The sequence below is a fragment of the Bos mutus genome, chromosome 1, assembly GCF_027580195.1.
Source record: "Bos mutus isolate GX-2022 chromosome 1, NWIPB_WYAK_1.1, whole genome shotgun sequence".
In the NCBI taxonomy this organism is placed as follows: Eukaryota; Metazoa; Chordata; class Mammalia; order Artiodactyla; family Bovidae; genus Bos; species Bos mutus.
This window is the reverse complement of record NC_091617.1, coordinates 138948073-138961434: the sequence shown is the minus strand read 5'-3', so window position 1 is coordinate 138961434 and position 13362 is coordinate 138948073. Positions and strand designations below refer to the sequence as shown.

The following is a 13362-nucleotide window of genomic DNA, read 5'->3' as shown; positions in this document are numbered from 1 at the left end:
CATACATTTTACACTTTAAAACAAAGTGTAACAAAGGTACAAAGTGTAACAAAGGTAACAAAGCTTCTATTTCGCTGAGAAGCAGCTGGAAAGTTGAACAGTGTCTTTTCCTCTTGGTCAAGGTGGCTCTCATACTTCGGTTACAGTACCAATTTTTGGTTTCAGGTAGCACCAGGAGCCAGTTTCTGACGTTCTTGAATTCCTGCTGCTTCTTTATTCATGATGCTTATCCTATGCAGTCAAGAGATGCCACTGCAGGAAGCTACTTAAATCAATTTAAAGTTTCAAACTTGCAACCTAATACAACCTGGCCCCGCCAGCAGCAGGGGCAGTACCCTCACCCCTTCTGATCTCTGCAGGTGGACACCAAGGCTCCAGCCTTGAATGTCTGCACCTCCTTGACTGGCTCCCTGACCCTGCTCTTCCGCCACAATGAATGAAGTGGAAGTTTTCTTGATTGGAAATGGCCATTGCCTGCCTCCAACTTGCTGGCTCTCAGAGTAACCAATTATACAGAGCAGTTTGGGGATTTTAGTTTTAGGATCCATTCCTCCCATCCCTCATGCTTTCCTGAGTGTGTGTGTTTAACAAAAGAGAAGAGTGTGGAGTGAAAGGCAGGGTTCCCACCTGAAAGACCAGCCAGCCTCTGCTCAGGTCACATCCCCTGTAAAGCCTGGCCTTGTTCCCAGCTGTTGTTGTGTGCACATGCAGCCATGTACCCACATGTGTGTACACACACATGCACACACACACACATACAAGGCTTCAGGTCCCTGGCCTCCATCCTTCTAGAGGTAGCCTTGCTCTTTCCCACCCAACCTCGACGCCTGCCTCCTTTCCTCCAGCCTGTATTTTCTGGCATCCACTCCACAACTGGTCCTGCTTTCAGAGTAAGGGATACACCCCTGTGTGGGGGGTCCTTGAGGGTGTCACGTGGGAGCTGGAGCTGCCTTTGATCCTCAAGATCCCTTCCCCACTAGGGTCTCTGAATGCCCCGACAGCGAGTTCCCAGGTTGCCTATCCTCTAAGCAGATTTTCCAGTCCTGCTTTTTATCCAGAACTATTCTATTTCAGAAGAACCATGAGCACGGGCAAACTTAAGCTCCACTTCATACCTCAGTGTGGTTTTGAAAAGTTCGCCAGCAAGTAGGAGGATCGCAATAATGATGAGCCCTTAAAAATGCATGAAGCCTCCCAGGTACAAGCCAAGAATGGTAACAGAATCTGCGGGCGGGACCTCTGGTATCCAGCTCACATTACTTATTTAGAGTTGTTCCTGGTTGCCGTTTGGGAGTGAAGATTCATTTACCAAGAGGGGTTTGTTTACGAGTTTTCATTACCACTGCAGCATTAATATTAAACTGGAAAAGCGTTAGATCTGGTCGGGCTTGGGTGTGGGCAGACTTCAGGCTCCCCTTTGTAAGGAGCTCTTTGATGCTGTAGTGTCCTTGCAAGTCTGTGTGGTTTTTAAGTGAAATTGCCAGAAGTCGAGGTAAGCATCCTTGACTTCTTACTTTTGCATCAATCTCCAGCTCCATCTAAGCACAGACATCAAACCTTGTTAGAGGCTGATGAAAGTTCCTTTTTATGTGTCCCCAGAGGAGACCGGAGCCCACAGGGACCTTGCTTCACTGTCATTCTGCATGAGTGTTGTGTGAAAGCGTGCACATGTTCTCACACTTGCTGACAAATAAAGAATTGTCCAGCAGGGAGAAGAAAGCTATTGGAACGTGCCTTGGAGTTCCAGGCTCCCCCAAATGCATTCATTTGTCCCTTTTTTATCCCTAAACTTCTAATTCAAAAGTGCTTGACCAGTTTTCACAGATGAGATAGTTCAGAACATAAGAAAGACTCTTTTAAAATTCAAGATTTTCATTAGAAATGATCAGACACATTTCCTTTTTATGCATGTATGCTAAGTTGCTTCAGTTGTGTCCAACTCTTTGCAAACCACTGGGCTGTACAGCCTGCCAGGCTCCTCTGTTGATGGGATTCTCCAGGTAAGAAGACTGGAGTGGGTTGCCATGCTCTCCTCCAGGGAATCTTCCCAACCTAGGGATTGAACCCGCATCCCTTGTGTCTCCTGCATTGGCTGGTGGGTTCTTTACCATTATCACCACCTGGGAAGCCCTTCCCTTGTATAGGTAAGAGTTAAAGCTCGCAGGGGTCACAGAACTACTTGAACAGATGCAGTATTTCAAGGCAGGATTTCAGCCCACTCTTACTCATACCTGCCCATGGCTCTGAGCTCCCACCTCTTCAGAGCAGGTCGGACACAGACCTTCTGATTGCTGGTCCATCAGGCACATCCCTTACTTTTCTCCATGACAAACTGAGGCTGTAATTCCTTGTGGAGTAGGAGGGACAGAGGAGTACAATTCCTTATTCTGATTGAATCCAATGCTTTAAAAGTAAAATTAGGGCCTCCCACGTGGCACAGTGGTAAAGAATGCACCTGCCACATTGGGAAGATCCCCTGGAGGAGGAAATGGCAACCCAGTCCATTGTTCTTACCTGGAGAATTCCATAGACAGAGGAGCTGGCAAGCTACAGTCCATGGGGTCACAGAGTCAGACACAACTGAGCGACTGAGCACAAATAAAACTGAAGTGAAATAAGGACCACTTGGAATTCAGAGCTTAGACCATCTAAGCTAGGGCTTCTCAACAGCAGTGCCATTAACATCTGGGGTTGGGTGAAGCTTTGTGGTTGGGACCAGCCTGGCCATGGCAGGATGCTAAGCATCCCTGGCCTTGGTCTAGAAGCCAGTAGCAGCTGCCCTACCAACCAAGACATCTCCAAAAAGCTTCAGGCATTGCTGTGTATGCCCTGGAGGGCAAAATGACCCTCATCTGAGAACCACTGTTCTCGACTGTAGACTTTCTTTTCCCAGGGTGTGTGTGACAAGTGGCCAGAACCCTATAACAGCCAGATTCACAGAGTGCAAGTCCATTACAGAGTTCCTGAGTTGGTCCATTCTCGTTCTGTGCTGGGAATGATTTTGCCATTTTCTTCCAAAGCTAAAGTGCATTCAAATGTCATGTGTGAATCTAAACAGATAGAGAAGGTTCAGGAGGTTTTGCTTTCCTGATAGGCAGCTGTGGGGTGCGGTGTGGGGGGTGAGGGGGTGGGGTGTCCCGGTTTTCAGGTAAAAAGAGGCAAGTTTAACATAGCAGTTTTCGCACAGTGGGGCCAAGCAGGGCTGAGGGCCCCAGGGGTGGTGGATGACACTCTCTGAGCTCACATCTGCTGATGGATGTTGGGATGGATCATCAGGAGAGTCTGTGCTGGCTTGCAGCCCATGGCCAGGAGTTATCTGCACACCAGTGAGCAGAGTTAACTACCGAGAGAGAAATGGATGCCAACTTATTTAGTCTGAACTTTTGGGGATGTTAGTGGCACCGACCCCGGAAGGCAGTGATGAGAGGATGAGAAATGGACCATTATGTCAAATAATAAGGCATAACTTGGAAATAATGGCTAAATCGCCTCTCATCCTTCAGGGCATGAGTCAGCGCAGTGCCTGGGCTCCAGCGGCGGGGAGGGCAGGGGTGAAGGGTGCGGCTCAACGCCCAGGTATCACAGAGGCCCCCAGGCAAGTGGACTGTCAAGGGTCAAGGGCCAGCTCACAGCTGCAATCATAACCCAGACGCCTTCGCCACTGTCCCGTGACTCACTGTCCCCTGACCTTTGTCTGTACGTGGCTCTGTGTCTCTCACAGTCATCTCTCCGAGTCCTTATGTCTCCATGACGTCCATCGCCTTCCCTCTGGCCGTGTTCCTCTGACCCACTCCTCCCTGCCTCTCTCCCTCTGTCTGCCCTCATCTCTTTGTCTCTCTCTCCCCATCTCTCTGCTTCTCTCTGTCTCTGTCCGCCTCTCCCCCGACCCTGCCCTTCTCGTTCCCACCTCACCCCTGCCCTGCCCCATCCATCTTAGCACCATGTTGACCAGGCTGGTGGGCAGCTCGTTCTTTCTTCCCGCTTCTCTTACCTCCTTCCCCACTCTCCCCGCCTCCATGACTCTGACACAAGGGCTATTATCCTCCTAAGGAGCAGAGCAGGGGGCATGACCATGCAGGGAGCACAGACGTACAATTAGAACCCATGAAAGCCAGGGGGTGGAGACAGTCCTCAGGGCGAAGGCAGGACTCAGACCCCAGGGCCATCTTTGGGTTCCCACTGGGTTTTGGGGAGTAGCTCACACGGATCAGGTGATTGGGAAGGTGCTAGAAGAGATGGAATTGCAGGCAGACAGGTGATCAGGGCAGGGAGGGAAGGAAGAAGGAAGGTGGGCAGAAAGGGAGCTCTGAGGTCCCCAGGTCCATCCCTCCAGCCTTCACCGGGCTCCTGCCGGCCTCTGTCCTTTTCTCCTACAGCTCCAGCGTTGCCTTTCAATATGCAGCCTTTTCTCTGATACCCTCCCATTTCTGTCCTCTTGTCACACATGCACAGACACACACAGAGATACACATACACATACAGACACACATGCATGCACACACAGACACACATACATGCACACAGACACACACACAGACACACACACACTCTCTTTCTCTCTCTCTCTCTCCCCTGGAAGCTGGTCAGCCTGGCTCCTGCTCTGCACTCAGCTGCCTCCTAACCCCCTCCCACCTGCGCTCACTGTGCTCTACTCCCCACCCCCATGCCTTTTATTTTCTGGATGAAACTTGCAACACATGCGTGCTAAGTCGCTTTAGTCTTGTCCCACTCTCTGCAACCCTATGGTCTGTAGCCCTCTTGTAGGCTCCTCTGTCCATGGGATTCTCCACCTGGGAAGCAACGGAAACCAAGCAAGAAAGAGGGAGTGAGAAAGTGGAGAGGTGGCCAGAGGAGAGCCAAGAGGGGAAGTTATAACCAAAGAAGTGAATGTGAACCTCAAGGTCCTGGTTTCCTGGAGTCTCCCCCAACCCAGGCTGGGCAGCACGGGTCTTTGGGTGCCCACTGGGCAGACCCTGCTTCCCCAGAGAGCAGGGGACCAGGGACAAGTGACTCTGGCTTGGCCTCAGCAGGGAAAGATGGGTGACAGGACAGCCCACCGAAGGCACACCTTGGGGACAGTGGAAACCACAAGCATGTTGGCTGCTGTTACTGACCGTTAAAGAGAAAGCCCCTCCTGTCTTTGGTGGAAGGGGCAGAGCCTGTCCCACATGGCAGAAATGTTCAGAGAGGCATCCTGTGAGGCCCCCAGCCCATCCCAGCTGGGAATACCCTCTGTGTTTGGACCCTGTGACCTCTAACAAATCACGGCAGGCTAGGTGGCTCAGAAGGACAGACATGTACTCTCTCACAGTTCTGGAGGCCAGAAGGCTGAGATCAAGGTGTCAGTGGGGTTGTACTCCCTCAGGAATTTCAGGGAATAATCTGTTCCTTGTCTCTTCTGGCTTTTGGAGGCTCCAGGTGTTCTTCTGCTCATGGTCCCATCAGTCCAATCGCTGCCTTCTCCCCTTTTTGTCCCTCAGATTCTCCTCTATTTCCGTTTTTTTTTTTTTTTTTAATAGGGACACATGTTTTTGGACTAGGGCTACCCAGGGAGCGCTAGTGGTAAAGAACCCACCTGCCAATGCACGAGACCTAAGAGATGCAGGTTTGATCCCTGAGTCAGGAAGATCCCCTGGAGGAAGGCACAGCAACCCACTCCAGTATTCTTGCCTGGGAAATCCCATGGACAGAGGAGCCTTGTGGGCTACAGTCCAGGGAGCCACGGCTGAAGCAGCTGAGCATGCATGCAGATATGTAGTTGGATTTAGGGCCCACCTTAAATTCAGGTGATCTCATCTCAAGATCCTTTACTGAATTGCAACAAAATCCTTTCTCCAAATCGGGTCACATTCCTGGATGCTGAGGGTTGGCATATGGACCTGTCTTTGGGGGGACATTAATCAACCCACAAAAGACAGAAACTAAAGTAAAAGAAGAGTTCTCGATTCATTCACATGGCTGATTTCCAGCCCCGTAACGTCAGACTCTCTGGAAAGAGAGACATATGACAATAAAACTTTCACCTGTATTATCTCATTAAACCCTCCTTCCAGCACTCTATGGTGGATTCAGCTCTTATTCCTGTTTTATGAATAAGAAAACTGAGCCCAGACTTAAGTCTATCAGATTAAATGCAGACAGTGTCATTCAGGAGCTTTCCAGGTGGCTCTAATGGTAAAGAATCTGCCTGCAATGCAGGAGACTGGGATTCGATCCCTGGGTGGTTGGTAGCTCTAGTGGTATCAATACAGGAGATGTAAGAGATACAGGTTCAATTTCTGGATGGGGAAGATCCCCTGGAGAAGGAAATGGCAACCCAATCCAGTATTCTTGCCTGCAGAATCCCACGGACAGAGGAGCCTGGCGGGCTACAGTCCCTCACAAAGAGTTGGACGTGACTGAGCAACTGAGCACCATGTTATCCAGACTTTCACCCTTAATCACCAGCATTAGAAACGTCATTAACCCACCCCAGTGTTCTTGCCTGGAGAATCCCGGGGACGGGGGAGCCTGGTGGGCTGCCATCTGTGGGGTCACACAGAGTCGGACACGACTGAAGTGGCTTGGCTTGGCAGAAACATCATTTAGTTCCTCCCACGAGAAACAGGTGGATGGAGAGCCGGGGATCAAGGAAAGCAGCTGTGTGGGTGTCTAGATTGTCAGGACGGTTTCACATTCTGCTTCTCTCTAAGTGCTTGGTTGTCCATGCATCTGTAGACATGTGCAGAACCTAAGAGATGGACGGACGATTAGAAAATCCAGTTTCCTAACTGGTGCTGGGACTAGAACCTGGAGAAGGGAATGGCAACCCACTCCAGTACTCTTGCCTGGGAAATCCCATGGTCAGAGGAGCTTGGCAAACTACAGTCCAGGGGGTCCCAAAAGAGTCGGACATGCCTAATGAGTACACAACAAACAACTGGGGCTAGCACAAAGGGTGGGGTTTTAATGGCGATAAAGCATCTTTAATAAACAGCACTCCCCATGATCACTCTGGTGCTTTCTTCCGCATCAGTGCATGAATTATTAAGAGAGCTCATTTGCAGCATTCACACAGTTGAAAGAGCTACTTTACGTGCTAATCAGAAAACACATACTGTCGAAAGGAGCTAATGAGAGCATCATACAACTTAATCAAGCTTTTGCCTGAAAAACTGGATCTTTCAGAGATATTGACTATTCAAAGATGCTTGGCAGGCCTGTAAGAAGCCAACACAGAAGCCCTTGTACATAAAGACGTGGTGTTGAGCTGTTTTCATTATGAAGGGTTTCCAGTTCTCACCATGCTTTTCCAGCTACCTTGTTCATTCCATCTAAAGCGGAAACCTCTGCAGGCAGGGGGCAGGTATCAAGGGCTTTGTCTTTTGATTTCAGACACATTTGTTCCACATAATCAAGCTTGTGAGCATCCCGCAATCCGGCTGGGACTAAGATGCTAATACTTTTTAGGGATTTAATAAGCCCTGTTCATTCAGTGGGGAGTTGCTGAGATGGAGACCCATTCCTGAATCTGTGACAACGCACTGCAAATATGCCAAGTACTCGAGATTCAGTTGGGTCACAGAAACAGCGTAAGGCTCTCTTGACCTACATTTTAAAAGAAACGTGGAGGTAAATACCTTCCACAATTTCTCAGCATTTGAACAAAATGTTTTAAAAATAACATTAGTTATGTAAATAAATGAAAGAGCGAATTAAATCCAATGTGTTTATTGGACTCCTGGAATGAAGACAGATGATCACTTTCAGGAAATTGGGTATATTAAAATTTCAAAATTAGTTTATTAGGGTATGTTGATTCACATGCAAAAAAAATATTCTTCATGCTACAAAGGAATTGTTCCAGTTTTTTTTTTAAGGACATAAAATATAAAAGCTCAGTTAATGCCTTCATGATATTTGTTTGCAAATAATTAGCCCACAATAGAAAAGGTTGAATAATACATCCACAACCATAAAAGAAGACAGAATTTTCAATATCACCATCAAAAAAGGCACTAGGGGCATATGGTTTTATTTTTTTTTCTTAATTCAATAGTTTTATTTTTCAGGACTAAAGCTGATACACAGCTAGATATATCTTAAACATTAGGGTCTGTAACAGTAAAATTCATGCCACCATTTTTTCTAAGTCAAAGTCCAGATACATCAAGTCACCAAAACCCATTTCACAAGAATGCCAAATTACATCATTTCTTTCTCTAAGAGTGTCGTGGACAATTTATTGTCAAGAATTTATTATTGGGCTTTCCTTTGATCCAGTTCACTCTATGAAGCTAGAACTGAATTAAAAGTACCTTGACTTCAGTGAGCCAAAACCAAGGTGTCCTGGGGCTGTCTTAGTGGAATACAGGCTAAAAATATTAATGAGATCACATATAATTACTCACTGTCACTTCATGAGATCCTGAAAAAGCCAATGGGAAAATGTTAAGTGGATTCTTGCTTCAAAAATACCAAATAACATGACAGTGTAATGCAAGGACTCAGAAATCAACTTGGTAAATTTCCCAGAAATAAGGTCATCATGTCTCTTATCCTGGGGGAAAAAATCTTAAGAAAAGCCAAAGCATTTTGAAAATCCTTATGCTCATTTATACTGTGCAAAATGAATTTTCCAGTAATTTTGCAGCCTATCTTGCTTTTGTTTCTAGTTCTCCTAACCATTGAGCACTCTCTCCCTGCTGTTTAAATGGTTATTCTCTTTCAGTGAGTAAACCTCAATTTCAAAGATTCTGGGATTTACGTGTGTGGGTGTGGGTGTGTGGGGGGGTGGAGGCAGGTTGAGAATGTGTACTCAGTCTTGTTTGACTCTGTGGACTGTAGCCCACCAGGCTCCTCTGGGGTTGAAGTCACTGTCTAACTGCATACACTTCACTTCTTTGTCAGTACCACCACCAGCTCACAGCAGCCCTGCCACACACAGGAGGCTCCAAACAAGGGGTTGGCTGAGGAAGGCATGGAAAGATGGGAATATTTTGAAGCAAAAGAAACAAGAATTGCCAATTATTTTCAATTCAGAAAGTTAAGGAATGACTTATGCCTTAGATACGTTACTAAGATCTCCCCTGCGGTGTCCCCAACCACATCAAACTCAGCAAGTCTGAAACAAAACCCACAGTCTTTTCCCACCAAAATGTGATTTTTCTCCTAGACAGTTTTTGTGCAATGAATGAATGGTCCTGCTGTCTGCCCAGGTTTCCTGATCTTGACACTTGGAAGGGAGTCATCCCTGACTCTTCCTCCTTTTTCACCTGTCCCACCTGTGGTCATTTCCAGAGCCCTCTCCTTGAGGCTCCTCCACATTTCACAATCTCGTTCACTCTCATTTCCCTTTGGTGCTCAGCCTACCATCATGGCTCCCTCACCTGCACATTCTCCCACCTGGTCTCTGAGCTCCAGGACTGCCTGCCCCCAGGCCATTTTCTAACCAGAGTTGCTCACCAGGTATGCCATGAAGGAGTTACAGGTGAGCCTCTTGCCCCTAGTGTGGCCAGGGAAAGCCCACTGCACTCATCCCAGTGTGTTGCACAAATATACCTTGTCTGTTTGCTTCTCAAAGTGAGAACAATTGGAAGTGCTAGGCTACACAATGAACACTGTTCCTAAACTGCCTGCAGATCAGATCCAGGCTTCAGTCCAGCTCAAGCCTAGAGGGTGTAGTTTGCAAAGCGCGTCTAGTGACTGGGCTGAAACCGTTCTCATGCATTTAGGAAACCTACAAGATATATTAAAGACTTGAACCAGGGTCGTAAAGATAGGACCAAAAATGAGTCAACAGATAGAAGTAGAATTAATTTCAAGTAGAATTAACCTGGGTAGGAGGTATCAATATCTGAGGTTTCAAGCATCAATTTCTGGTAAGATGAGAATGACATTTAAAACGATTGGGCACAAAGGAGAAAGTGGCCTTTGGGAATGAGTCTGGGAATAGGGGCTGGCCTTCATAAACTGGGTTTATAGGCTGTGGCATTTAAAATTCATAATGGACAGTCATGTGGAAATATTTAGCAAAGCATCTAAAATTCAAGTCTAGGGCTCAAAAGAGAGAGAGCAAAAGGAAAAGATGGATGTGAGAGCTATTCATAATGAGATTAGATGAGGGCTGAGCCCCAAAGAGAGGACTGAGCTCAGGCCACTGGAGAAACCCTGTACTTAAGGATGGATGGAGGACAGGGTCCAGGAAAGGATTGTCAAGTGTCAGTCCGAGGTGCAAGAAGAGCTCTGGGTAAGCACAGTGACATGGAAGCTGAGAGTTCTGAGAAAAGAAAGATCAACTGCATGAGGTGTTGTCAGTTCTATAGAAGGAAGAAGTGATAAGAGGTGCTAAGAAGCCATGGAACGTGACAATTAGAGGCACAGTCCAACTTTCAAAGAACAGTTGCTGTAGTTGATGGTGATGGTAGCTGTGCCAGTTCAGATTTTCCAAGAAGCAGATGCCAAGGCATATTATATATGCAAGGGATTTCAGGAGGCATTCTTGCAAAGAATAAAGAGATAAAAAAGAAGCAGTGTTACCAAGCTCAGGTTCAGCTTCCCACTGCTCAAGAATCCAATGCGAAGAGACAGATGTTGGCCAAAGAAAAGATAGCTTTACTGAGGAAGCTGGCAAACCTGGGGACAAGGTGGACTCATGTCCCAAAGAACCAAATTCCCAAACCCAGGTTATGCTCAGAAATTATACAGAAAAACAGGTCTAGATGCTAAGGAGAGGATTTTGGATGCATAATCAGCTTGTGGACATTCTTCTGTGGTTGGTGGTGAGGTCACAGGAAATCAACATCATCAACCTTCTAACCGGTCAGGGATTTATGTGCTTGTGGTCAGTGTACAATTAACCTCTTCTACCTGATGGGGGTTTCAATATCTGCAAAACAGCTCAAAGGATACAGCTGAAAACATTATCTATAGCCCTTGAGAAAGAAGTAAAGGTCCTTTGCTTTGATTGATGGCTAAACTGTTATTATTTTGTCTTGCTTGACTGTGGTTATTTGTTTCTGCATTTTATTTCTCTGACTAAATTTATTCTTTGGAATTTGGGCAAGGCCATGGAAGCTAAAGTTTTTCTACAAATAAGAGGCAGGCAGAGGATATGGCCAGGGTATGTTGCAGTAAGGCCTCATAGTGTCCTGCTCGGTTACAGCAGAAGCAGGTAAAGAAAGTCCACAGACTAAGATGTGGGTGTGACACCTGTGAGAGGAGAAGGGGAATGAGGAGGTGGGCAGGGAGAGTCTCAGCTGCAGCCAGGCAATGGGGAAGCCCTGAGCAAACCTCTCACTGGGAAACCCCAAATCAACAGGATTAGTCATCAAGAGAACCTGTGGTCTCAGGCAGTGCTGGAAGCAGTCCAGAAGGAGACCTCAGTGTCTAGCGAGGGGGGAGAAGTTGGATTCTGCAGTTGGATTCTCCCTGCAGCAGGTTCTCTTGAAGAGGGTTGTTTCCCTAGCACCATAGAAGCCAAAATGAGTGGTCCTGAGAAGGAAGTAGAAACCTTGATACTCACTCTAAGCTGTTTTCCTCTCTCTACATGGCACTGACTGAAACAGAAAGACACAAGCATTTTAGCAGGCAGGCAAAGCCTGGTAAGGAGGCCATGTACTCTGGGATTTCCACCAAAAGCAATCATAGAAACCAGTAGCTAAATGACGGCCAAGGTCACATAATTCCATGGAGGTGCTGAGACGCCATCATTCTTTGCTCAGCAGCCCTGCCTCCCTCTTCAAGCCCCGCACTCTCCTAAGCACTGCCCACTGTATCCAGGGTTTGGCCTGTCACCATTTATATCCAGCATACACTGCTACCTTTAGCCTAAGTTTTTCTTTCAAAGTACCTTGAGATCTCTGTTTCTCTGGTTAAGTACGACTTTTACGGCTAAAGTCAACAAGCTGTACAAAAGCCAGCTCTCCTTGTGTCTGGTAGGGGGTGGGGGGGTGAGGATGATGCCTTTGTAGGAATTCTGACCAAGGGTCTTGGGAAAGGCACCCAGAGGGCGTGGTGACAGTCACCTCTAAACCCTGAGTGGCCCATCACATATGCACAGGGTCACCAGGCATCTATAGACCAAGTTGAAGAGCCCACCTAATCCTCTGCATTTCCTTCCAGGTGACCTCATCCACTTGCCTCCATACCTTCGAATGGACTTCTTATTGAACCGAAGTGGTCCAGGCACAAGCAGGGACCCGAGCTTAGGGCAGGCATGCTTGGAGCCCCAGAAAAGTCGGACCCTGAAACGCCCCCCGGTCCTTGAGCCCATCCCCATGGAGGCAGCCTCCTCCACGGCCTCCACGAGGGAGGGACAGCAGTGGCAGCAGGGGGCTGTGGCCACATTACCTCAGCGCGAGGGGGCAGAGCTGGGACAGGCAGCCAAGATGAGCAGCTCCCAGGAATCGCTGCTGGACTCACGGGGCCATTTGAAAGGCAACAATCCCTATGCCAAATCCTACACCCTGGTATAACCAACGGCATGACTGGACAGCGGTTGTAAATACGGTTTAACAAAGTCAATCAAAGCTACCTTTTTTTTACGGAATTCCAATATTTATAATGAAAGAAAATTGCCAAAATATATTAAAAAAAAAAAAAAAGAAAGAGAGAGAAAATGCTGAAAAAAAAAAAAAAACACAGACAGTGCAAAGACTCTCCTGCTTTTTTTCTGTCTGAGTGTGAGATCCATCTGTCTGGGCATCTGATTTTTTGGGAAAGAAGTCCAGTTTTATGATCTTCACGGGCTATTGCATTTTTACTGATTTTCTACAAAGTGCATGGGGGACTCATTCAACCTTCTGACCGGAAGTTCTATCACACAAGATTCAAAAGGAAAAAAAACAAAACAAAACAGGAAAAAAAAATTAACCCTCTTTGTGAATTTAAAAGGAACCTTGATTTGGGGGCTGGGGAAACGTTCGTCATGTTTGCACATCTTTCTTTCGCATTAGAAACTGGGTCCCCGATTTGACCTCCTTCTGTTGTTACTTAGAATGAGTACCGTCAGTGAAGGGGTGGGGGGAATCAATTTGTTTTGGTTTTCTTTTTGGTTTATTTTTTTTTAATTTAATGAGACACTCTTTGCATTTTGTCTAAGCGAAATAAAAAAGAAAGGTGGTCTGCCTTTATTTCGATGTCTGATTCTCTTGTCTCCTACTGATCGCTGGATCCTCCTTCCTAGGGAGGCTTGAGTTTACAAACACCAGGCTGGACTCAGAACCCAATTTAATAAACTAGAGTGGATTCCAAGACTCTGATCTCTGCAGGACAGTGGGGAAGAACACAGAAGATGCAGTGAGTCTGAGTACTCATGAGAGGCTGGCCAGGTATTCTGAGCACCCTCACATGCTCTGCTCCCTACCTTCCAATGATACTTGG

At 47.0% G+C, this 13362-nt stretch overlaps 1 protein-coding gene across 1 annotated transcript in view; it reads left to right on the top strand.

The window, feature by feature from the left end:
• Positions 1 to 12455, top strand: part of DSCAM (DS cell adhesion molecule) — a 692286-nt gene extending 679831 nt beyond the window's left edge. Inside the window, exon 33 of the mRNA XM_070363231.1 lies at positions 12103 to 12455. Within this exon, the coding sequence (XP_070219332.1) occupies positions 12103 to 12455 (353 nt within the window). The remainder of the gene's footprint in view (positions 1 to 12102) is intronic.
• The last annotated feature ends 907 nt before the right edge of the window (positions 12456 to 13362 follow it).